Source organism: Capricornis sumatraensis, chromosome 3 (genome assembly GCF_032405125.1).
Source record: "Capricornis sumatraensis isolate serow.1 chromosome 3, serow.2, whole genome shotgun sequence".
Lineage (NCBI taxonomy): Eukaryota > Metazoa > Chordata > Mammalia > Artiodactyla > Bovidae > Capricornis > Capricornis sumatraensis.
The window spans coordinates 4,301,097-4,325,501 of record NC_091071.1 but is presented as its reverse complement, the minus strand read 5'-3'; the positions used below and the strand labels follow the sequence as shown (position 1 = coordinate 4,325,501).

Here is a 24,405-nt window from a genome sequence, read left to right as displayed (position 1 = left end):
TTCTCCCCATCACCACACACTCTCAGTCCACAGGCTGGGGCGCCCCCCGCCCACGCCAGTTCCCCACTCGCTCCTCGGCTCACACACAGCTCCCCACACACTCTTCCCCTGTCCATTCGCGCTGCAGGACTAAGAGTTCAGCAAAACTCTTCCAGGTCTTAAAAGCCGCGTTTCCCCGAACCAAGGTTCTCCTGTGATGAGCATCTGCCCCACCCGCCCCGCTCTCCGCACATCTCCTCTCCCGCGAAGCCGCCAGAGCGTCCCGCCCGGCAGCAGCAGGAGGCTCGGAGGCCCCTCTCCTGCACGGCGCCGGACGCGGGGAGGGCCCCGCACACAAGGAGCCCCTGGGGCCTCCTCTGACACCGGAAACGGGAACCTCAACGGCCGCCTTCACAGACGCGACGCCAGCTCTGCGCAGGTCTGGACGCGGGGCGGCAGCCTGCCCGGGCCCCGTCGCGGACCACCACGGCCGGCAGCTTCCGCGGCAAGACTCGACCGCCGCACACCCTGCAGGCTGGAAGCCCAAGCCCCAGGCCGGCGGGGCCGCCTCCGGAGGCCTCCCCCGGGGCCTGCATACCGCGACAACGGCTCGCCGCGTCCTCCCAGCGAGCATCCTATGGCTCCTTGTGTTCAAACCTCCTCTTGGAGTGAGGACCCCAGGCATACTGGGTTAGCAATTAATTAACACAGTCACTTCTTCAAAGGCCTGGTCCTCCGATACAGTCAGTCACGTTCCCAAGTTGGAGGGGGCTCAGTTGGGCCCCTAACATGGTAAATGGATTAATTTAGGAACACCATCCCCTCTGGCAGGGGACCCCTCCTTGTCGGCACCAGAGACAAGTATCCGCTGCCTTCCCCTTCCTCACTGGCTTCCCAGGACGCCGTGGTGTGAAAAGGGGAGCACACTGAATGGCCGTTAGAGTGACTGTCAGATATGTGCATCACCCTTCTGCTCTCCACCCTCACCTTCAGGAGGCATGCGTGAGACACTCAAGTGTCCACTTGACAAGTAACGCTGGTGCCCACCGGACCGACCAGGCAGAACTCGGGGAAGCGAAGGACCGGCAGTCTTCCAAACCGGTCCTGATATCCAGGCCATCTTCCTTTCCCAACATTCTGACAAGTAGCTCTCCTCCCTGGAGACGAGTCAAATCAATTGTCATCATGCTACTTGAGGAAAAGCATTGAGACCACCAGAGCAGATCACACATTTTTATTTAACACCTCAAGATTACAGACCCATCTATCATAACGGTTTCCTGTACATGGAATCTTCAGTCACTAAAGGTTTTCCTGGTCTCTCAATCTAACATTACACTTATTTATAATAACATTCAACACCCTAGACTCTCCCCAATAAGCTCCAATATGAGGCAGGGAAAGTGAAGCCCAGCACTAAATATATCCACCACACAGAATAGCAAGTAGTGTGCTGACATGAAGTGGATGGATCAGAGGTTCCACAAAGACCCCGAAGCCAGGACATCAACAGCCCCGAAGAACACACCACGCTGTGTGGCCATCAGTGACGTGCTCTCCAAGCTCAGCCCAGCCCCCTGTTCTCTCACCTGCAGAGACGAGGTGCGCTTTGAGTACCTGGGAATGAGATCATTTCAGATGAAGCTGTTGTTTCTCTCAGCTGTTTGCAATTAAATCTGTTATCAGAGGCTCGTTTCATTCCAATTCTAAAAACACTGACTAGGACAGTGGCTACCACAAAAGAGCAACGGCGGCACGGCCAAGGGAATGGCAGGTTTAGATGGCGCCCGCCAGGCCAAGGCCCCACACCACAGGAAAATGGCAGCAGGAACCACACTTTACGAACCGGACTCTCAACTAGGTTGACGGCATAGCTGGGGTGCGGAGTCATCCATAGTGACGGGTGTCTGTGACACTCTGCGTCAGGACCTCCCTGCGATCCGGGACACCAGCTCACTGCCAGGCAGCTCTGGCTCGAGAAGCAGAAACGCAGGGCCAGTGTCCCAGGGCTTCGTCCCTTACAACCGGCCCCTTCGGTGCACCCCCGAGGTCGGGGAAAAGGGACGTTCGGTCTTTCCATGCAGCCTCCCGCTGAAGCCTGTAGCATCGTGCAGGCAAGTCAATGGCAGTACCGTGTTCACAACACTTAGCTAATGCACTTTCTGCACAAGAAGGCCAAAAAGGAAACGAGAGACGACCTAGATGCTCCTTACTTCCCAGGCAGGGCTGACCCTTAACATCCTAGGAAAACGTGCCCACCTGTTTCTCTAAAATTTCCTACAACACCTTGATGAAGCAAGTGGTCTTAGAACCTTTCTGACAGGAATTCCTAAGGTCTAACTTAAAACTCTTGCCAATATAATTAAAACACATTTCCAGGCAAAGTGTCTTTAAAACTTCTCTCTTCAGAGAGGAAGCAGATGGTGCCTGGCTGCTGCTGGACTGGCCAAAGGGATGGATGGACTGGGGCAGGGGTACAGAAAATTCACTGTACTCTTCTATTTTCACAAATGTTCAAAATTCTCCATAATAAAGTGCTACCTTCACAACTAAGCCGGAAACTGCTTACACCACTGGACAAGGTTCTGCAGAGAATCAAGGGACGAGTCCTGAGGGTTTCCTACCTGATAATGCCCACTGGTTTTTTTTGTGTGTGTGTTTTTTTAATTCTTTTTTATTTTTTTTAATTTTAAAATCTTTAATTCTTACATGCATTCCCAAACATGAACCGCCCCCCCCCCGCCGCCCACTGGTTTTTGTCTTTATATTATACAGAAAAACAGACCTAATCACAATTTAACCCAATACAACTGGGTGTCTCCAGACACTTAGGCGTCCAGCCCAAGACGAGAGACCTACAGATAATTAGAGGAGTCCTGGGGACAGCGTCTCTCTCATGGAAATGGCTATTCCATCACCCAACTGTGATGTTCACACATCAGGAAGCGACTCCAACCCCCAAGATGTTGGCTCATTCAGCAAGTGTTCACCAAGCATCTCCTGCAGGACAGACACCGCTGCAGGTTTCAGAAGCACAGAAGTGGGAAGAACGGAGCCCTGTCCTTGCAGCTTCTGCTCTCCTGCAGGGAGATGGACCACAAGCAAATTAAAAAGCATACAGTACCTGGGATGCTGATGAGCCATGTGGAAAAATAAAGCAGGGGAGACTGTCAAGTCATCAGGGAACACATTCTCATATTAGGGAGTTCACACGAGAGATGATGGTGGTTTGGTCCCAGGTGGTTAGAAAAACAGCTAACACTTAGCAGTGCCTACTATGTTTCAGGCACTGTTTTAATCTCACCCAGCCCCACAACAACCCTTTTGGGGGGGTTGTCTGTCTGAAGCCCCACACTAAAGAGAAGAAGATGAGCCTCAGAGAGGCAGAGCTGCTTCTCCCAGGTCACAGAGCTCCCACGGGGTGATGCCCGGATGAGTGGGGAGCAGGAGGCACGCCTCATTCCAGGGCAGTGGGGCGGGGATGCCCAGGACCTGGGGGCAGGGGCGACACAGTGTGAGAGGAGGGGTCATGGAGGACCCCCCATCAGTGCCCCTCACTCTTCAACACAGGCAGGCTCTCAAAGATGACCCGACGTCTGAGAAAACCCTCCTGAAAAACAGTCAAAGCAAGTGACGGACCCAGAGAGAGAAAAGGGGGACTTGAAGGACGCAGACGGTACAAGGGTTTTTTTAAAAAAAAAAACTATACAAAACTATAATTAATACCCTCAGAAATAAGAGAAGATACTGCACTCATGAGAAGATGCTATTTAGAAGGGAGTGGGGAGGAAAAACTCCTGGAAATAAAATGCAATAGAAAAAAAACAAAGACAGCCACAGAGTAGCAGGAAGAGATGAAACAAGAACGAAAAGGAGCTTCGCGACTCATTCCAAGGAGCCCAACACTGAACGAAGAGAAGTCCCAGGAGGAAAAGGAAAAAAATTTTTAGAAATGTGTGACAAGATTCTTCTGGAACCACACCGACTCTCCAGATTCAAGAGACCCACAGAGCACCTGTCTGGGTGAGTGGGGCGAACGGCAAAGACTCACACCAAGGCATCGCCTTGCCACTTTCCGGAATGCAGAGAGGAAGTCCCCAAAGCTCCCATCCCAGGAGGGGAACCGAGGGCAGGAAATCAGGTGCCACGGGCCTGGCAGCAGAGCCACTGCCTGGGCCTGGCCCGGGCACAGCCACCGAGAGGAGAGTCAACTCCTGCTGAGGAGGGTGGGACAAATGGATGACACATTCACGAAAAACTCAGGAAATGACAACAACATCCAGGAAACACAAAACATGTCGGAGAAATTTAATCATCAGAAACACGATAGGGCCAGCTGTGAATAATCTGTAGTCACAAAAATATGAACGCTGAGTGCTGATTTAACCAAGAAGTGTAAATAATGATGCTGAGAAGGGGAAGAGTGTATGGGTACATACATTCTCTTCTTCCACGGTAGAAACTCAGTATCTACTTAAACCAAGCAACAGTGGTTTAAGCCTGTTCTTCAGCAAGATGAGGGGGAGCAGTGGGATGAGGAAGGCCAGGACAGGGGCTCACTGGGCTATTTCTATGATAAGCCCCGGAACACTTCCACTTTCAAAGCATCCACGTGCATTAACTTACACACACAGAGAGCACAGGGGGAACGGAACAGAAAACAGAGGCGCTGGGCCAGGGGACAAAATTTAAGGAATGGGATGAAGAAACAGGGTCAAACAGGAACGATGACGCTGTGGAGGCAGACGGAGACACGGGGCCCAAGCTGCTCAGAACGCAGAGGAGGACGGCATTTAAAAAGTGACTTGTAAAGGAATGTGATGATCAGTAGCAAAAGAACCGAAAGAATGGCTTGCACTTTTACTGAAAGAATGGTCTGTGCTTTTTTTAACTACTCCTGAGCCCCTCGAACTGCAAGGAGATCCAACCAGTCTATCCTAAAGGAAATCAGTCCTGAACACTCATTGGAAGGACTGATGCTGAAGCTGAAACTCCAATACTTTGGTCACCTGATGTGAAGAGCTGACTCATTTGAAAAGACCCTGATGCTGAGAAAGATTGAGGGCAGGAGGAGACGGGAACGACAGAGGATGAGATGGTTGGATGGCATCACTGACTCGATGGACATGAGTTTGAGCAAGCTCTGGGAGTCCGTGGTGGACAGGGAGGACTGGCGTGCTGCAGTCCATGGGGTCGCAAAGAGTTGGACACAGCTGAGCGACTGAACTGGAAATTTATACTAACAAAGTTATTCAAAAGGAGAATAAAGCTATGATGCAGCAAAACATACACGTTAAATAGTCATCTATTATAAGTAAACCAGGAGAGGGTCCAGGAGAGAACCCGGAAGCTGCTGCAGCTGCCTGAGCCCTGGGAGGAAGCAGAGCTGAGGAACCACAGGGTCAAGGGCCCCCATCAAGGCGCTGGTGTTACAGAGCTGAGGAAAGCGTGTCCAGGACGCCAGGCACATTTCCCGACACCTGCCCGAGACGCTTCACCAGGTGTACACGAGCCATCTGCTCACCAGCACTCTTCTTGGGATCCACAGCCTCCAGCAGATTCCTGACAGGGTCCAGGCCTCAACAGCACTGATTTAACAACAGCGCCTAAAGTATTTTTCGTGTTCACAAGTGAGGATTTACAAGTTTATGATTACACTTCTTTCAAGTCAGAAATATTTTTTATCACCTTTAATTAAACGCTGCAACTCAACTCGGAGGCAGCAGTGGTTGTTCCCACAAATTTAAAAAAAAAAAAACTAAACTAAAGATGAATGTGCTTTTCTGAGCCTTATTATGGAAGTCAGCATGTCAGTCTCCTAACTCATAAGGAATTATCTTTACTATTTCAAGGTCAACTAAACAATAGATACCTCTGAATTTCACCCAGGACTTTGAGATTAAAAAACGGAAATAAATATCCAGAGGGAAAATAACTGGGAGCAGCCATGCACGCTGATCACTCTAACCAAAGCGTCCCGTAAGAAAGAGGCAGAGCGCCCGAGAGCTGGGCAGGCGGGCGCCAGGTCCCCTCGGCCACAACGGCCACGATGAAGTCGGGCTCCGACGGCTCCACAGCGTTGAACCGACTGCTTCCCTTCCCTGGGCCCCACCTCCCCCTCCCGAGAACTGGCCTTTCTGCTCTGAAGTTCTCACACAAAGATTTTATAAGTCCAAACCTGGATGAGTCCATCAAGTGTCTCACTTGAACAGTGAGTGAAAACTGGTGAAAACTGGTTATCGAGACCTTTTATTGAAGTTAATTTCTTTTTTTAAAGCAAACCAAGTTGAATTACAGGCTTCTGGAGTGTACCCCGGCAGCAGGCCTCTGGTGAAGTGTTCTCAGGGCACTATTTTCGTTAAGTTTGTTATTTTTCAGTGCCTCACCAGCAATCAGTGTCCGGGTGCGCTGTGTTTTAATAACGGTCTGAAGTCAGAGTTGGGGGGAGGCACGCGGGGGGGTTCTGGGCCCGGAACCGGCAGGCTGCATCCTTGGAAAGTAACACTTGCTGCTGACCCTGAACCGCTCCAGGAGGCATGCTGCCAGGCAGCCCTGGGAAAAAGGAATTTTTTTTCCTGCTGGAAGGAGCGCAGGTTGAATTTATGGGGGGTTCTGAGGAAGAATCTGCAGCGTGAAAGATGCTTTAAACTTAAATTCAGAGGCTAATCTGAGAGGTAACCAGTAGATCACAACCTTCGGTTTTGTAGTAAGAAGCTGAAGCTACAGAATTTTACAATTACTGGTTGGTCAGAGGAGATATTTTAAATGTGCAGAATAACTGCAAACTCATCCACCTCTGGCTTCTAAGTCCAGAATGGCTTAGAGATTCACTCACCATAATTAAAGGCTGCAATTACAGCACGTTAACACAAGCCTCCTGTTCAGTGTAGCAAAAAGGGAAAAAAAGACATTTTCAGGATGGACTTTGAACATGGACCTCAAAGAGGGAAAAAAAAAAACTATGAGTTTTTAAAACTGACATCACAGCAGTTTCACTTTTGGCTAAGAGCAACTTCTTTCTCAAAAATCACTAGCCTAGAAGCTTAAAATGAAATTCTTTTCTCCTATGTTAGGCATACATGTTGCAAAAAAAAAGTCCAAAATTATCTGTCCTGGTGTGTGTGTCTATGATGTTCTTAATCAAACCCAACTCATTACACGGTTGTCACACTGAAGCATTTCGAGCGAGTTTTCTTTCTTTAGCTCATCATATGTTGTACATATCAATACACTCACAGCAGATACATTAAAATACATCAACAAGCTTAAAAAAAAAAGTTACCTGTTGAAAAATATAAAATGGGCTACAAATATGAGGCTATTCCAAAAGAATCCGGCTGAGAAAAACTAACTTGTTTTTTTTAAGTACAGTGTTAACAACATGGTTATCATACTGCACCGCTGTCCTGTAGGTGGAGAATCAGGGGCTCTCACACGGCGTGCACACCTGTCACCTGGGGAGCCGGGAGCGTCCTGAGTTCCACCTGCTTGAGCTGAGTTTCCCTGCTGGTCTGGGCTGAGACCCGGCAGGCCAGGGCAGGCCCATCAGCACCACAAGGTGCTTAGCTCACAGCGCTGGCAACTGACTGTCAGGCCACCAGCTCACAGCTTTTTTACTGATTACTTATACAGAGAATTTTTAAAATGTAAAGAGGCTATTATTTACACTGCCTCCCAGAGAATGGGTTAAAATTATGGGGGAAAAGAAAAAAAAGGCCTTTGGAGTGGTAGGTGGTGTGTTTTCCACCCTGAAGTTTGTGCATTCCTTTGTGGTTATAGCACACATAACTTCTCACAGGAAGATTCTTCAGAACAGTATTCACGTACAGTGATCAGGAGCAGAGATCTCTTCAGATCTTAGGTGTTGACATTAATTTTTAAATTTTAAATTGTTCTTCCTTCCTTGAGTCTCACAAGCTCCCCAAGTCAACAGGTTCCTATTAAATAACTGAGATTATCTCGCCTCCAGTAGAAGACAGGCTTCCCAGGTGGCTCCGTGAGAAAGAACCTGCCTGCCAAGGCAGGACACACACGAGACGTGGGCTCAACCCCTGGGTCCGGAAGATACCCTAGAGGAAGGAATGGCAACCCACTCCACTGTTCCTGCCTGGGGAGCCCCATGCACAGAGGAGGAGCCTGGCGGGCTGCAGTTCAGGAGGTCACAAAGAGTCGGACACGACTGAACGACGCAGAGCGCGTGCAGCAAGATCGAGCGCTTCGTGTTTCGGGGTTGGAGAAATCACCACGGAAGTATTACACACGCAGACTTCTGGGCCAACCTCCAGAATTCCAGTTCAGCTGGTGCGCTCGGGGGCCCCCAATCTGCATTTCTACAAGCACCCAGCTGATCTTGATGTAAGTGATTCTGTTTTATAAAAACAGCTTTATTTTTTCCTGAAACATTTTCAGCTGAACTGATACCATGGCCAGGACTGATATCAAACCAATGGGGGCCACCAGGCAGGTGAAAAAAGCATAAGTGAGCAACGGTATAAATTTAAAGCTGCTGATGCTGGGTGACAGGCACACGACGGTTTGTTATATTCATTATCCTACTTCTGCGTTATGTTTGAAATTTTCCATAATAAAGAAATGAAAAGAAACCAAAAGCTCTGTGAAAAGATCAAAGCAAGGCTCCAGCCCTCTGTGCTCAAGTGACTTGCCACTGGACATTTCATCTGAACTTTCACCAATTAAAGGAGTTACCTATAATCCCGTTCAACAATTTCCAAAGCTGATAAGACTCCCTGAAGAAATTCTAACTGTAGCCTTAAGCTTAAAAGGTTTCCCTCATCTTCTTCTAGATGAGGCTGCTCTTGGAGAGAGTAAATAAAAGCTTCCAACAATAATATTTGCTCTAAAAATAATTTCTTGCCGGTACCATTATACCACAGGCACGGGATGTGTAGTATTTACGATGGTGTTAAGAAAAAGTTAAAAGTTGGCCAAGCGACAGGGTCCAACAAGCACAGGGTCCGTCTCAGTCGTCCATCCCTCCCTAAGAGGCCCTTGGTCCCACCAAATCCCTCGCTTGCTCTCTTTTCCCAGCACCTGGCATTAGGTATAGGAAGCAAAGGATCAAAACCCTGTTATAAACATCGCAGTAGCAGTGGGCAAATCTGGGGCCCAGATCCCGGCTTCTATTATCACCCTCCAATAAAAGGAAGCCCTAGAGACGTGGACCGGAGCAGGGGAGCCACAGCTTCTCACAGGGCTGGAGAACAAAGAAAGAAAAAAAAGATGGGTATGTGTCTGCAGGACACAGGAGCCAACTGAAAGCTCCCAACGGCCCATTTAAGCAGCAAAATAAATAACAGTATTGAATTACAACCCAAAGTGTAAAAATCAATATCCTCATGTGCATATTCACATAAATAATTGAACAAGGAAATACACGGGGAAGAACAGTTAAATCTCCTACACAGAATCCTGAGTAAGTTCCATAGATGCTTCTCCCTCAGGGAGGTGGCGAGCTGCTCATGGGGGCCGGGCACATGGGAGCTACGGAGGAGGGCGTGTGTGACTGGCAGAGGTGGCAGCAGACAAACAGCACCTCAGCCAAGGGGCCAGGGCCCAGGCGTCGTGAGAGCACACACCCTCGACAGGACAACATGAGAACGGCACTGTCGCTCTGTGGGCTTCCTCCCACACAAACACAGCAGCCCAGCCTCATCCCGAGAAAATCATCAAACACGCACCAGCTGGGGGATAATGCCGCAAAACACCCGACCTCTACTCCGCACGGTGTCAGGATCACCAAAACAGGGAGCAGACTGGAGGGGCCCAAGGAGATGTGACGACCAGACACACGTGGGATCCCGAAACAAGAAAAAGGACCTGAGGGAAACAGGAAAGAAACCTGATACAGTCTGGGTGCTGGTTAATAATCGTGCATTAGAACCAGCTCCTGGTTGTTACAAATGTCAAAAGGGAAAACTGGACAAAGGATACACAGGGACGCTTTGTACCATCTTTGCAACTTTCCTGTAAATCTAGAATTGTTCTAAAAGAAAAAATTTACAACTAAAAATAAAACAACTATAAACGGCCTCCTTCCGGGTGAGGGACCGGGCTGGCTGAAGGTAAAGTTAGGAGAATGAGAGGCTCTAAGCTGACACCCTCTCGTCTTAATCCATGGACACTTGAGTACTGGTCTGGGAAACTCAGTTCTCCAGCACCACCTTCATCAAACTTCAGCAAAAAGTGGGATATCATGCAAACACGAGCAATACTGAGGCTTGCAATCCAGGTGAAGAGACAGGGCTTAAAACAGGTGGTAGGAAAAGTCGTGTCTGACTCTCTGCGACCTCGAGGTCTGTAGCCCGGCCAGGCTCCTCTGTCCATGGAATTCTCCCGGCAAAGAGACTGGAGTGGGTTGCCATTTCCTTCTCCAGGCTATCTTCCTGACCCAGGGATCGAACTCTGGTCTCTTGCATTGCAGGCATTCTTACCATTTGAGCCACCACGAAAAGGCGGGGGGAGAGATAAATTAGGAATTTGGGATTAACACATTCACACATAGTTAAAATAGATAACGAACAAGGACCTACTGTAGAGCACAGGGAACCCTACTCAATATACTGTAATACGCTAAATGGGAAAAGAATTTGAAAAGGAATAGCTATACGTATAATTGAATCACTCTGCTATACACCTGAAACTAACACAGCATTATAAATCAACTACACTCCAATATACAATTTTTTTTAAAAGGTGGTATTTGATAAATGCACATGGTAGGCTTGAGCCACAAACCCAAACCTTTTTTTGATGACACGGCTCACCAGTAAGTTTTCTCTGTATTTCTTCCATTTCTTGTAAATTTGTTTACAAAACCATACAAACGCATTAGCGTACCAATGTATTCTATACCTTCACAAAAGCCAACATTGTTTAAGGATGAAATGAAAATAAATTTAAAAGTTCCAACGTCAAAAAGAAAAACCAGTTTCCACGTTTCCATCCTGCATCCCCTGGAACCTCTTGCCCCACAAGGGGACACTCTGGGGGTTCATCAGGGGAGGCAAACCCTAAAGTGTCAGTTGCTCAGTCGTGTCCAACTCTGTGTGACCCCATGGATTGTAGCCCTCCAGACTCCTCTGTCCAAGACTTCTCCAGGAAAGAATACTGCAGTGGGTTGCCATTCCCTTCTCCAGAGGATCTTCCCAACCCAGGAATCAAAGCCAGGTCTCTTGCATTATAGGTGGATTCTTTACCATCTGAGCCACCAGTGGTAAGTCCAGCAATCACTAAGCCTGGGCAAAGAAAAAGGTCTTAGTAGGGAAACTGGGGTTGTAGAGAGGTTAAAAATAAAAGGCAAAAGAAATGACAGCACCTAAGAGACACAAGGGGAAGCGTCAGGCAACTGTGAGCAGAACGCAGAGCATGGGAGATGGGAATCGCAGCAGCACATTTTGCAAACTCTGAGCAGATCAATTTAGCTGGTAAAAAAGTGCCTTGAGGGGAATTCCCAGGCATTCCGGAGGTTAAGACTGCCCCTTCTACCGCAGAGGGCCCAGGTTCCACTCCTGGCCAAGGAACTAAGATTCCCACAGGCCTCTTGGTGCCGCCAAAAAAAAAAAAAAGGCGCGATAAAGCGGGGTGAGCGGAGGCCAGGGCAGCAGAAACCCAGCTGCAATGACCTCCCTGCCCAATGCTGCCCAAGCGGGGACCGTAGGCTGGAGGCCAGGGGCTACCCCAGCCCCACCCCAGCACCTGGGGTCTGGTCTGATGGTAACTCCAACCTTTTTAAACAAACGTAACATAGTAAAATGAAAATGTGCCAAGCTGCCAAAAACAAAATGGAAGGTTTACCACCAGCCGGCTGAAGCCCCAGAAGGGGAGCAAACCGCTGTTATGCAGCCAAGGAAGAAAGGGCAAAGGCTTTCAGAGGAGGAAAGGCGCACACCATGCTGTGGGTTCAAGGCACCTGAGAAGTTTGGCATCAGCTGTTCTCAAGTTTCCCCACCTGAATTACAATAAAGTCAAATGAAATTCACAATCTCTGCACTGAGCTAACCTCTGCACAGAAACTTCTTGTGAAAGATCGAGGTTATTTTTCTGATATGCCTGTTCGCTCTGTGGCAAATAACTGTAATGCCAAGGCATGGTTCCAAATTAGTCATTCGCTACAATTTAAAAATACTTCACTCCGATATTTTGCCCCGACACAGATTTCACCTCATTTCCTCAGGGTTCTTACAGCGTCTTCATGTGAGGAGTCACAGAAAAATAGAGATTTGAGTCTAAAAACCACCTCAGATAGAGTAGTCTGTTTTCTACCAGGCACGCTTGTCCAGCTTCTCCTTTCAATAATATCCCTTTCCCCGTGTCTGAGTAATACATAAAAATTTCGGAGTGAAGCAACGCTAGAAGCCTGCAAAAACACATGATTTGAAGAGTGAGTGAGTGAGAGAGAGAGAGAGAGAAAGCAAGTCTGTCACATTCATCTCTCCGAATGACATTTTCTAAGGGGAAACCTCAGCCCTGGGCTGGTCCGAGCTCAGCCCGGGTGAACCTCCTGCCTTCACGGATGCTTTCTGTGAGTGTACAATTTTTGTTTGGGATCAAACCAACTAAGATCACCCGCGGTTCCTTTAAATAAGTTAAAACCAGCAGCCGTTCACATCCAAGAGCTTTAGTCAGCTTGACATTCAAAAACAGGTTTATTATATAAAAGCACGCTGATCCAGATCATCTTAAAAATTTCTAGCATAATTCCCCAAGGCTGTGAATTTCAAGAAGCAACAACACCAGCCTATAGATCATACTTCAGTAAGCCAGATTTCTCTCTAAAGGATCTCATCTTCACCCATCACAACTTGTTATTTTGAGAAACAAAGACTTTTTTTTTAAACATGTGTAAGTTTCAGGCACTCCAGGTTTAAGTGCCTCCCATGCCGAGTTCCTTCTTTGACAACAGCACCTACCATTAGTCAACCCTATGATGACCCGCCAAATCTACAAAGAAATCTACGCTGTCAAGGGCCTGACCTGTAACAGACATGGCTACCACGTGATAGCAACCCCTTAGGTAAATATCGTCACCATCCCTTTTTAAAAAGTTGAGTGAGTACTAAGAAGCTCGGAGAGGTTAAGTGACAGGCCAAGGTCTTAAAAGCTATTAAAGTGGCAGAGGAAGGTCTCACACCCAGATCAACTCCAAAGGCCAAGTTCTGGCTGCAGGAACTGCTCCTCCTGTGATCAGTGCATGAATTTTACTCCCAACCGGGCTGAAAAGTTGGATTCTTTTTATATGCTTGCCTGTAAGGACTTTTTTGAGGACTCGTCTGTTTAACCATTTCAGAACCCTGGGCATCCCCCACGTGACATTTACATAACAGGGTGGTTTTTAAATTATTATTATTATTATTAGATATACAGCTGCTATCTCTATGCCCACAGGAGACACAGAGGGCTCAAGGACTCTCTAAATTTCAAGAGAACTGCAGCAACAGCAAAACTGCAGAGATTTGATAACTTCAATGCTGATGCTACAAAGTTGCTGGCCCTATTTCCTATTACTAGGCAAATAAGAATACTTATTTAACCCCAAAGTATCACGAATTGAAAGCAATTAACAGTGTTTCCAGCCTAAATCAGATCTCAAGCCTCACAGTCACATAGACTGACAAGAATCTGCACGAAAAACCCGTTGAAAATAATTTTTATTTCTCAGAAGCTGTTAAACAGAAAATCACACTTTAAAGAGCACTTCCTTTACTTCAGAAATCTTTTTCAAGATACAAGCTTAATCTAAAATAAAAGCCCAGGTTTCACAAGCTACTGTTTAATCAGTAGCTGAGTCCCACCGGGTTCACAGACTTCCATGAAGTCCTGGATCAGGAGCTGCTGAAAGCTTCCTCTGTGTTCTGCGACCTAACATGCCACAGAACATGCAAGTGGGTTTCCCAGTCTCACCACGATCCTGATATTAATAACGAGCGGTGGACTCGAAGGAATGCCTCACGTGTACCCGATCTTTCTTTATGATGTGAATTCAGAGAGTCTTGCAAAAGGCACCTAAGTATTTTCCAAGAGAAGAAAGGTAGGAATGACTTAACTGTCATCTTAGTTTGGTAACTGAAGTGCATGTGTAAAAAACAGTGGACTTCCTCTCTTTACGTAAGCTCCCTAAGTGAGGACCAGCTCTTGCAGAAATACAGATTCTCAGAAAAGGAGCCCCCCCCCAACTGAAGTGTGTGTGTGTGTAAATAACAGTGGACTTCTCTTTACGCAAGCTTCCTAAGTGAGGACCAGCTCTTGCAGAAATACAGATTCTCAGAAAAGGAGCCCCCCCCCAACTGAAGAGAGTGTGTGTGTGTGTGTGTGTGTGTGCGTGTGTAAATAACAGTGGACTTCTTCTCTTTACGCAAGCTTCCTAAGTGAGGACCAGTCCTTGCAGAAACACAGATTCTCAGAAAAGGAGGCCCCACCCTAGGGAGGACATAAGGGACGTAAGTGATAAAGAGATCCACCACCGAAATTCAACCAAGAAATGCCTTCATGCCTGATGGCAAAGGCAATCTGCATATTCACAAAGCTCACCATGATTGATGGGTAAATGATCTTTTTTCAACTTCAGAATCTAGAAACGATTTTGGATGACAAAGAAATCTTTGGATAAACGAACTTCAATTTAAAAGCCAAATTTTAGTTAACCATCTCATTTCCCCATGGCAAAGGCTAAATTGCAAGTATTTTTTCCAACCTATTGTTGATACGCCATGCTTTCTCCAAAACACTATTAACTAGTTAGAACTTTAAGCAGCATTAAGACCCAAGGGGGAAAAGACCCAACACAATGGATCTACTCGGAATCTGAAAGTGGCCAGACTTCCCTGCGGAAGGAGTACAGGCCCCCAGTTAATCAAAAGCTTTAAGAGTTACTGTTTTCAATGTTTAAATCTCCCATGTATGTTCCAGAGGGCTTCTTCTTTCTTGATCATCGAGCTCACTTACCAGGACTAGCTCAAAGGTTTCTTTATTTCTCTTGATCTAATACCTCTTGGTCAAGAATCCATCTCCATTACCAGTATTAAAAATCTCTTTTGAACGGAAATACAAACTGCCAGATCTATGTGAGACTGTGCATCCTTCCCAAGAATTTAACCCTGGCAGGTACTTGTCACCATATGCCGCAAGTCTCACCATAAGACCCTCCAAGCAACGAACACGAAGGGAAAATCTACAAGAGCTGGTATATGTCACCAAACAGCTCTTTATGTTTTATTTAATGCCAAGATTTGATATTTCTACTTACAGGTTAATTTTCCCGATTGCTCTGTCTCACTCCAACAAAAACATCAATTTTTTTACTCATACCTCCATAAAATTTTAAAAGAAGGGAATAAAATACATGTTAAGAGATTTATAGGCAGACACACTTCCAAAGGTTCCTACACAGAATGTTTTCCAAAATATGTAAAAGTTCGATGAACTGCAAAGTCATCTGGACACTTCCTGAATCCCTTCTGCATCCATATTCTTTATCCACTATCCTACTCTGCAGCTGATTTTCCATTTCACCATGAATCTCTCTCCATATCAACATCGACACTCCTCCCTATAGCCTTTTATAGCTTCCCAGGTACTTTCTGGGACTCTTACCCGGGCTGCCTACACACTCCTCATAATGCTCGCTCTTCTTATCTATCAGATCAGAAAACAGCGCTCACCTCACAAATATCTGATTTAAGGCAGTGTCTGAAATTTAGTGATACACTGTATGTTACAATGGTAACAGTTAATACTCCACTAAAGGGCACTCAATGACATAACCTGGTGTGTCTCTGTAAACAATTATATTTAGCTTCCATTGTAGAGGTGCTTGAAAAATATGTCTTTTCTAGAGACAGTACCTTCCACTTTCTGTACCCAATTAACATCATTCTAAAATAACTCTTGACCTCAAGAGTATTCTAAACAGCTAAGAGACTTGATATGGTAAAGGAGAAAAAGCACACAACTAGGGGAATCTAAGACCTGGGTTTTACTTGTGGCTCCACCTACAATTTAGCTGTGTCACCTTGGGTAGGTCATTGGACCCCCAGAGCCTCACTATCTTCAAGTGCAAAACGATAAAAATTGGACTAAATTTTCTTTAAGGACTCTTCCATCTCTAAAATTCCATGATTCTGTGAAATTTCAGTCTCCTCTCAATTCAAAGATCGGCAGCAGCAGATAACAACAAATTAGCCTAGATTATTTTTTTCCTTAAAAAAAAAAAAAATTATCCAACTTGAGGTGCGTTCCTGGACTGAAGTTTTATCGGGGAAAATAAACCACAAACGAAAACGATGGGAGAAAAATAAAAAGAAAATCACACACTGACATAGCTAAAATAGAAACTTCAATCACCCCCTGGGCCATTTTGTCAATAGTTATTCAAAGGCTGCTACTCTAATCACTGGCTTCCTAAAATAAAGATATTTATAGAGCTGCTTCCTTCTCATCCCCAGAGATCCAACTCGAATAAAAAGCACAGCGTTTTGAAATCAATTGACAACTTCGGAAAGAGTTGCAGGGAGCGAAGGAAACTCTGCGAAGCTCCCCAAACTCATTTGTATTTAAAAGTACGATTAGGGCTAAGACACGGTTCTTATTACAAGCTGTGAGGGGGGAAAAAAGCACAGGAGGCAGGTGGCATCTGGGGAAGGAAGCTGAACTGCGGGAAGCGATGTAGGCTGAGGACCCTCGGGCAACAGGTCCAGAGCCGGGACCGCAGCCTACCCCGGGGAGGGGTTGGGGGCTGCCGCCCGGCCAGCAGCCTCCGCCGGAGCGCCATCCGCAGCGCCTCGCCCCCGCTTCGGCCCTGGAGAGGCAGCCCGCCCCCAGCTCACGCCCCTGCGGCAGAACCTCGCCTCAGCACGGGCTCCGCCGGGCCTCCCGCCCCGGGCAGGCCCTCCGCTTCCCCGGCGCCGAGGCCGGGCCGAGCCCGCCGACTCCTCCCCGGCCGCCCCCCGCCGCCGCTCCCCGCCCCGGGCCCGCTCACCTGCACCTGTTTGCGGAAGTGGAGCGGCCCCGGCGCGGCCCACGGCCAGGAGCAGCAGCAGCAGCAGCAGCAGCAGCGGCGGCGGCGGCGGCGGCGGCCCCGGCATCTCGCCCGCCGCGCGGCCCCGGGGGCCGGCTCTCGGGTCGCCCTCCCTCCTATCCGTCGGTCTGTCCCTCGGTCGGTCCTGCCTCCCTTCGCCGCCTCAGCGGCACCCGCGCCGGGTGCTCTCGGGCACGCGTCGCTTCAGCCACACCTCAGCCCGGCTCCTGGTCCGCACCCACCGCTCCGACCTCGGAAACACCATCCTTCCCGCCCGTCCGCCTGCCCGCGCCGCCGCCTCTCAGCAGCAGCAACGGCAGCCGCTCTGCGGAGCCGCGGGCCCCGGCGGCCGCGCTCCCACCGCCATGATGGGCTGCGTCATGTGGCGTAGGGCGGGGGGGCGGGACGCCGTGATAGACAGCCCGTCCCGCCAGTCGTCAGTTCCACACTGGCCCTGGAGGCCCCGCCCACCGCCCTGGCGGAGGGACGGTGGCCGCCGGTGCGCCCCCTGCAGACACAGACGTGCATGGGCAGCAGGTGATGCCAGCAATTATTTTTTTTAAAAAAAAATTTTTTTTTAAAGGTAAGTATAAGAAGACAATGAAAAGCATCCAGAATCCGTCCTGAATTTTTTTATCAGTATTTTAAAAACGTGTAAAAATAGGCCCCTTTTGTCTTCAGCCTTTTTTACTTGTAATAGGCGTTTTAGACTCTTCTTAGGTTGACCTATTCAGCCACGGAGGAACTATGGAATTTTTTATTTCAGTTCGACAAGAATAGAACACTGTCTCCCCTCGCACCCGCTAATTCAGCTCCTGAGCTCAAGCTGTTCCCCTTGACAAGAGTGCCCTTCCTGTCCTTTCTCTGCCACCTGGCACGCTCCCTTTCCCTGGTGGAGACTCTCCTGAAGAATACAGTCATCTAAGGAGGCCTCTCCCAACCCCAGGAGAAATGACTGTCATCTCCTAGTGCCCTGCCGTGGCCCTGGCCCCACTGCTATCCCGGCTGCCAGGCTGTATTGTTCCTGTGACTGTGAGCTCCCCGAGGACAGGAACAGTGCACGTGTCAGCGGCCGGTGCCTGGCACCGGTGGGAGGCCTGGCTCCAGGAGGCATTCTCTACAGGAGTACGGCCTGGCCTGGATGCCCGCCTCTCCCCACCAAGAGACAAGGCCCAGCCAGCAGGTGAGGAGAGACCATTCTACTGCAGAAAGGCGACAGAAGAATAATTTTCCAGGTAGAAGTAATAATGAGCAGAAGCTTGGGAGCTGGGAAAATGCTGGGCTTTTCCAAAGAACGCACTCATAGTCCAGTGTGTACATGAGAGGGACTGACTTAAATCTTATCAGATGGGGCGCTACCAACTGGCTGCAGGGGGGCCTCCCCAGTTCTCCAGACGCCTCAAGTCCATCTTGAATGCCAGCTCTCTGCGGTGCTGATCCCTTGAGGACACACAGACCATGTCCAGGGAATATTTGTTGGACATATAAGGCAAGACAATAAACACCTAAGTAAACAAATAGCTGGAATGTGGAAGTGCTGGGTTAAAGTATCCATGGCTGTCTGCTGATCTCTATGTGCAAAAGGAAAGGAAGGCAAAGGTCGAGAAACGAGACAGTCACCTGTTGTGCTTCTACTTTCTACTGGGATCAGGAAGCTCCGCACTTCGAATTTCAGGGAGCCGGGGAATGCTCACGCTGTGCCCGGGGAGGAGTCCCTGGATGTGTTCACAGCAGTGCTGGCTCAGCCAAAGCCCTGCCTCATAATCCTCGTGGTTGTTAATCATAATTAAAGTGCGCTCCAACCACAGCACATCAGATCACAATCCCAAAGCAGGCCTCGTTATTATTCAAGTGGCCCAAAAGGTTTTTAGAAAACGTGTTTCCTTTCCACTTCACAGAAGAGGGGTTAAGGTACACATTCCTTGGACGGTGTCTAATGGAAACCTTTACCCAACAAACTACCTCACTGCTCACACCTTTGCCCAGTACTTCTCTTGAAGTCTTGAAGACTTCCAGTTAGAGAATTTACAAAGCAAATGAGAACCTGTTTGCTTTGTTCAATTTCCTCTAGGAGTCACAAATGGCAACCCACTCCAGTGTTCTTGCCTGGAGAATCCCAGGGACGGGGGAGCCTGGTGGGCTGCCGTCTATGGGGTCGCACAGAGTCGGACACGACTGAAGCGACTTAGCAGCAGCAGCAGCAGGAGTCACGAAACAGCCTATGGAACAACTCGGGATTGGATCCCTAAAGCGAGGAGCCATGTCTTCAGTATTCCTAAGGCTGTTCTCCCCTGCGCTCAGTTCTTTCCAGTGTTTCTTTTAAGCCAAGCCACCACTTGAATGACGACACAGCCGTTGTCTGTCCTGCCGGCAAGCTCAGGCTGAGGGCTGGATTCACGGGGATATAGATTTTGTTTAGTACTGGAGAAACGTGCATCTCTGGGGATCTGGCATTCAGCAGGTACCCCAAATGTTTGCAGGGCTGAGCTGGATCGAATGGGTGAATCCAGAGGGTTCTGGCAGTGGTATCCATAAGGGTCCTGTCAGTGGTATACAAAAAGACAGAAAATCATAAGTGTTGGGGAGAATGTTTAGGAATTGAACCCCTGTTCTTTGTTGATGGGAATATAAAATGGCACAGCCGATTCGGGAAATAATCTGACAGTTCCTCAAAATATTAACCATACAGTCACCACATGACCCAACAAATCTCCTCCTAGATATATCCCTACTATAAATGAAGACATATGTCCACATCAAACCTTGTCCACTGACATTCACAGCAGCATTATTTATAATAACTAAAAGATGGAAACTACACAAATGTCCATCAGCTGAATGAATTGACAAAATGTTATATCCTTGAAGTGGAATATTATACAGCAATAAAAAGGAGTGGAGTGCTGATACATGTTACAACATAGAGGAACCTTGAAAACGTGCGCTTAGAGAAAAGAGCCAGCCACAAATGTTCATATATTTTATGATTCCATTTTTATAAGGTATTCAGGTTAAGCAGATCCACAGAGATAGAAATTAGGTGTGTGACTGCCTAAGGCCAAGGCAAGAAATGAGGATTGACTGCTAATAGGTATGGGGTTTCTTTGGGGGCTGTTTGAAATATTCTAAAAAATTAAAGAATGGTGATCGTTGCACAACTCTGTGAATATACTAAAATCCATTTTAAAGGAGTGAATTTTGTGGTTTGTGAATTATATGTCAAAGTTGTTATTAAAAGCAAAGGTTACAAATACTAAAAAGTCAATTATGTTACTACATTTACTGTTATCTATGCTTCGGGGTTGTTTACATCTATCATAGCTATACAACAGAAATGCTCTATAACACTGAATTATTGCCCACTTCTTGCCAACTCTGACTCCTATGCTATCATGCCTGTAGCTTGAGTATTTACACCATGGAAATTGGCAAACAGTACCAATCAGAGCTCTTTTCCCCCTAGAGAACCACTTGTTATTGGTCTTGCCATAGGGCACCCTCCATAAGGTCCCTATGACTGCCCCTTCCTGACCTGAATCCTTTCTGCGGTTGCATTACTTTAATTCAGCTCTGAGCAAATAAAGAGACCACACAGCTTGGAAATCACCTCTTCCTAGTCCTCTACCACTGAAACAAAGGCCACACACCTCATCCCCAACTCTCCTCCTAAATGCCTTTGTGTGACATTCTCACCTTTTGTTGCCTTTTAGATTCTTTGTCTACAGCTGAGTCAAGGACAGCTCACTGGAAGTGGTGGCCATTCAGAGCTTAGAGTCACCACCCATTTATGGAGGAGGGGAAGGGCACCAATCTGGTAAAATGAATGAATGAATAATGCTATCCACAAGATAAGTTACAGGATTTATAAAAACTACTCAACAGACAGTGAGGTTCAGGAAGGGGATACCACTTTAAAATCGCGTTATAAATATTTTCCCCAAGCTCAACAGGGTGAATGCCTTCTTATGGAAGTGAGTTTTACCTAACAGTGACTTATGAATCACTTTCTGTGTGTCAGGCGCTGCTCTAAGCATTGTGTAAGTAATAACTCTTTAAACTTTATCTAATTTTAGGATATTTTCATCATCCCTAAAAGAAACTCTGTACGCTTTTGCTGCCACTGCCCATTGCGTCCCTCCTCCTAGTCCTCAAAAACCACCCATCTACTTTTTGTCTGTATATCTGGCTGCTCAGAATCTGGCTGGCTGAAGTGGACCCACAAGAGGACTCCTAGGCACCAGAGAATGACGGAGACATTAGATGGATGGACCCTGAGTCTCTGAATGACTCCATGCAGCAGAGCTCCCAACCCGACCTACCACATTAGACTGTGCCGAGCCGAGCATGCCTGCTCAGTCGTGTCTGACTCTTGGCGACCCCGTGGACTGTAGCCCTCCAGACTCCTCTGTCCATGGGATTTTCCAGGCCAGAATACTGGAGTGGGTTGCCATTTCCTCCTCCAGGGGATCTTCCCAACCCAGAGATAAATGCCTCCTGTGTCTCCTGCATTGGCAGGCAGATTCTTCACCACTGAGCCATCTGGGAGGCCCTTCGTCCCTATGGATTTACTTACTCTGGGCGTTTCCTATAAATGGCATCATTCAATATGTGGCTTTTTGTGACTAGTGTAATCTACTGTAAGCTCTTTTTACAGACGAGGAAACTGAGAAACAGGGGTTAAGTACTTCAGTGACGGTCACACAGCTAGTAAGTGGCAGAGGTAGGATCCAAACTCAGGCAGCCTGGCTCCAGAGTCCTTGCTGAGTTTCAAAATGAAAACTGAATAATGTCAGGGACTTCCCTGGTGGTCCAAGGCTAACACTCCACATTTCCAACACAGGGGCCCCGGGGTTCGATTCCCAGTCAGGGAACTAGATCCCACATGCCACAACTAAATATTCTGCCTGGCACAACGAAGATCAAAGATCCCACGTGCTGCAACTAAAAAAAATCATGCACACCACCATGAAAACCCGATGCAGCCAAATAAATAAATATATTTTTTTAAAAAACTGAGTAACGTCAAAAGCATATACTGAAGACCTTTTGTGAATAGGACTGTGGGCCAAATTGCCCTACGTGCGCTCCCCAGGCCCTCTTAGGGGCTGCTTTCTGGTGGGGGCTGAGGTAGGGGGTGGGGGAAATAAATAGTACCCTGCAGGCAGTAGTTGTTCAATAAAGTAAATCTGTCCATTGCGAGACAGAAGCTCCTCCAGCAATGAACGCTTGGGTTTCTTTTCTCTTTGGCCTGCCCAGCAGCTAATTCCTACCCCGTATTGAGAAAGCAACTGATAGGAACCTTGGCAGTCGGGAGGTCACATGCCACCATGAGGTCTAGGGAGCAGGCGTGCCCTCTGGGGCCCCAGCGGCCAGGACACAGAGTATGGTTCCAGGTCCAGGGTACTGTCAGCAGCTGCGTCATCCAGACTCACGCTCCCCTCCTGCCCGGCCCCTTTGGTGGCTGCTTGTGTCCCGGGACCAAGCCCAGCTCTTTTGTGGCTGTCCACTGCTCTCCTGCCACTTCTTGGCCCTGTGTATCCTCTCAGAGCATCATCAGAGGATCCTTGAAACCAAGTCTCCACTACTTCTGCGAGCTTCTGCCAGGATCCCTGGCGGCTCCTCCTTGTGGGTCCAGCCAGCGCCACGGGACTGCTCTTGGATCAGACCCTCAGGAATTCATTAAGCGTCAGCTACCGTTGGTCCTTGCGCTGGGGACCCCTCTCTGTTGAGTTATTGGCTGCATCCTCACTGCTGGAACGCTCCCATCACCAGCGGATCTCCGGCCACCACTGTTGAGTAGCTGTGGGTTTGTGGCGTGTCAGGACCCAGGTGGGCTGACGCCCAAGTGTCCAGCCGATGTACCACCTCAGAGCCTGCAGGCTAAGCTAGAGGCAGGGCTGGATGGGCAACCACCCCCACCCCCCGGACGCTTCTCCGGAAAATCGGCTAGATACAGGGTTTTACTGTGATGCCTTCTGCTTCTATCTGGGCTTCCCAGGTGGCACAATGGCCAAGAATCCACCAGTCAACGCAGGAGACACGAGAAATGCAGGTTCAATCCCTGGATCGAGACGATCCCCTGGAGTAGGAAATGGCTAGTTGCTCCAATATTCTTGCCTGGAGAATCCCATGGAGAGAGGAGCCTGGTGGGCTACAGTCCACAGGGTTGCAAAGAGTCGGATGCAACTGAGCGAGCACACACCCTGCATCTCTGTCACCTCCACTGCGCTCTCATCTGACCACCACCGCCCGCCGGGTCACCACGTCCCTCTGCACCCCTCCCTTCTGCCCCCATCCACCTCCCGCGGCGTCATCTTCCCAGGCAAAGGGAAGATGCGTCACTCTTCCTAAGAGTATCAGCTGCGCCTGTCCACCCAAGGCCTCCCACTGGACGGCCGGCAGCCCTTCCTGCCTCTATTCTACTCACGTGGAGCCTCTCGCCTAGGAGGTGTTCCCTCCACCTAGAAGGCCCTTCCTTCTTGCTGCTGATGCAACTTGCGTCTGCCCTCCACACGCCTCTTCAGGTCCCTCCCCCAGCGTCTGTGGACTGAGGGCTTCTCCCGGGCAGGGCGTGCGCTCTGCTCCTCACCCATCCGCTCACTGGTGATGTCAACAAACGTAGGAGGTGGCTGTGACGCCTTGGGCCGGGCTCCAGGCACCAGAATGAACACGAAGACAAGGCCTCTGCTGTTGGGAGTTAGTGTTCTAGAACGAGGAGGGTTAGGCTGCTTCGGGAGGCCCTGTCTGGCTCAGCGTGACGTACAGGGGTGACCACCCCCATCAGCCCTGCCAGGCCAGCCTGTGCAGGGGAGTTTCACCAGGGCAAGGCTGGCACATGAGCCCCAGGTGGTTGGGCAGGTCGGGTGGGATCTCGCCCGGACCCATCAGCTGGTGAACATCATCCTTCTTTGGCACTGGGCCAGAAGGGGATTTCACGAGGCAAGGCGTGGAAACTTCGAGGCAGAGGGACTCCTAGTTTCCAGCAATACCACCCAGTCCCATCTGAGGTGCCCGGGCTGTTCCAGAGAGGGGGCAATGGAAGGAGAACTTTCTTTATTTTTTTTGTCTGACCTCTAAGGCTGGGGAAACAAAGCCTTGATGGGACCCCAAAGACAGCGACAAGTAAGGAATCAGCTCTTCCAGAACCAAACTGGTCAGAAATGGGGCTCAGTCACCTAGATAAACCACAGGCCGCTGTTTGCAGCTGATGCCTGATCCTGCGGGCTCTTTGGGACTCCTCGCCCAGCAGGAAGCCTCAGATCACGAGTGGTGCCCTGCGCTCCACCCCAGCTGCCGGGGCCCAAGTCACTTCCTGTACCTCCCCGTGCCCCACCTGCTTGTGCCTGAGGCTGTTTAGGGTGGTTCCAACATCCTCCGACAGGTGTGGTTCCTTC

The 24,405-nt window shown here is 48.7% G+C and overlaps 1 protein-coding gene across 1 annotated transcript in view; it reads right to left on the bottom strand.

The window, feature by feature from the left end:
- The window catches only part of LMTK2 (lemur tyrosine kinase 2), a 71,256-nt gene extending 54,178 nt beyond the window's left edge, over nt 1–17,078 (bottom strand). The window contains exon 1 of the mRNA XM_068969152.1: nt 16,965–17,078. Within this exon, the coding sequence (XP_068825253.1) occupies nt 16,965–17,078 (114 nt within the window). The remainder of the gene's footprint in view (nt 1–16,964) is intronic.
- Between the last annotated feature and the right edge of the window lie 7,327 nt (nt 17,079–24,405).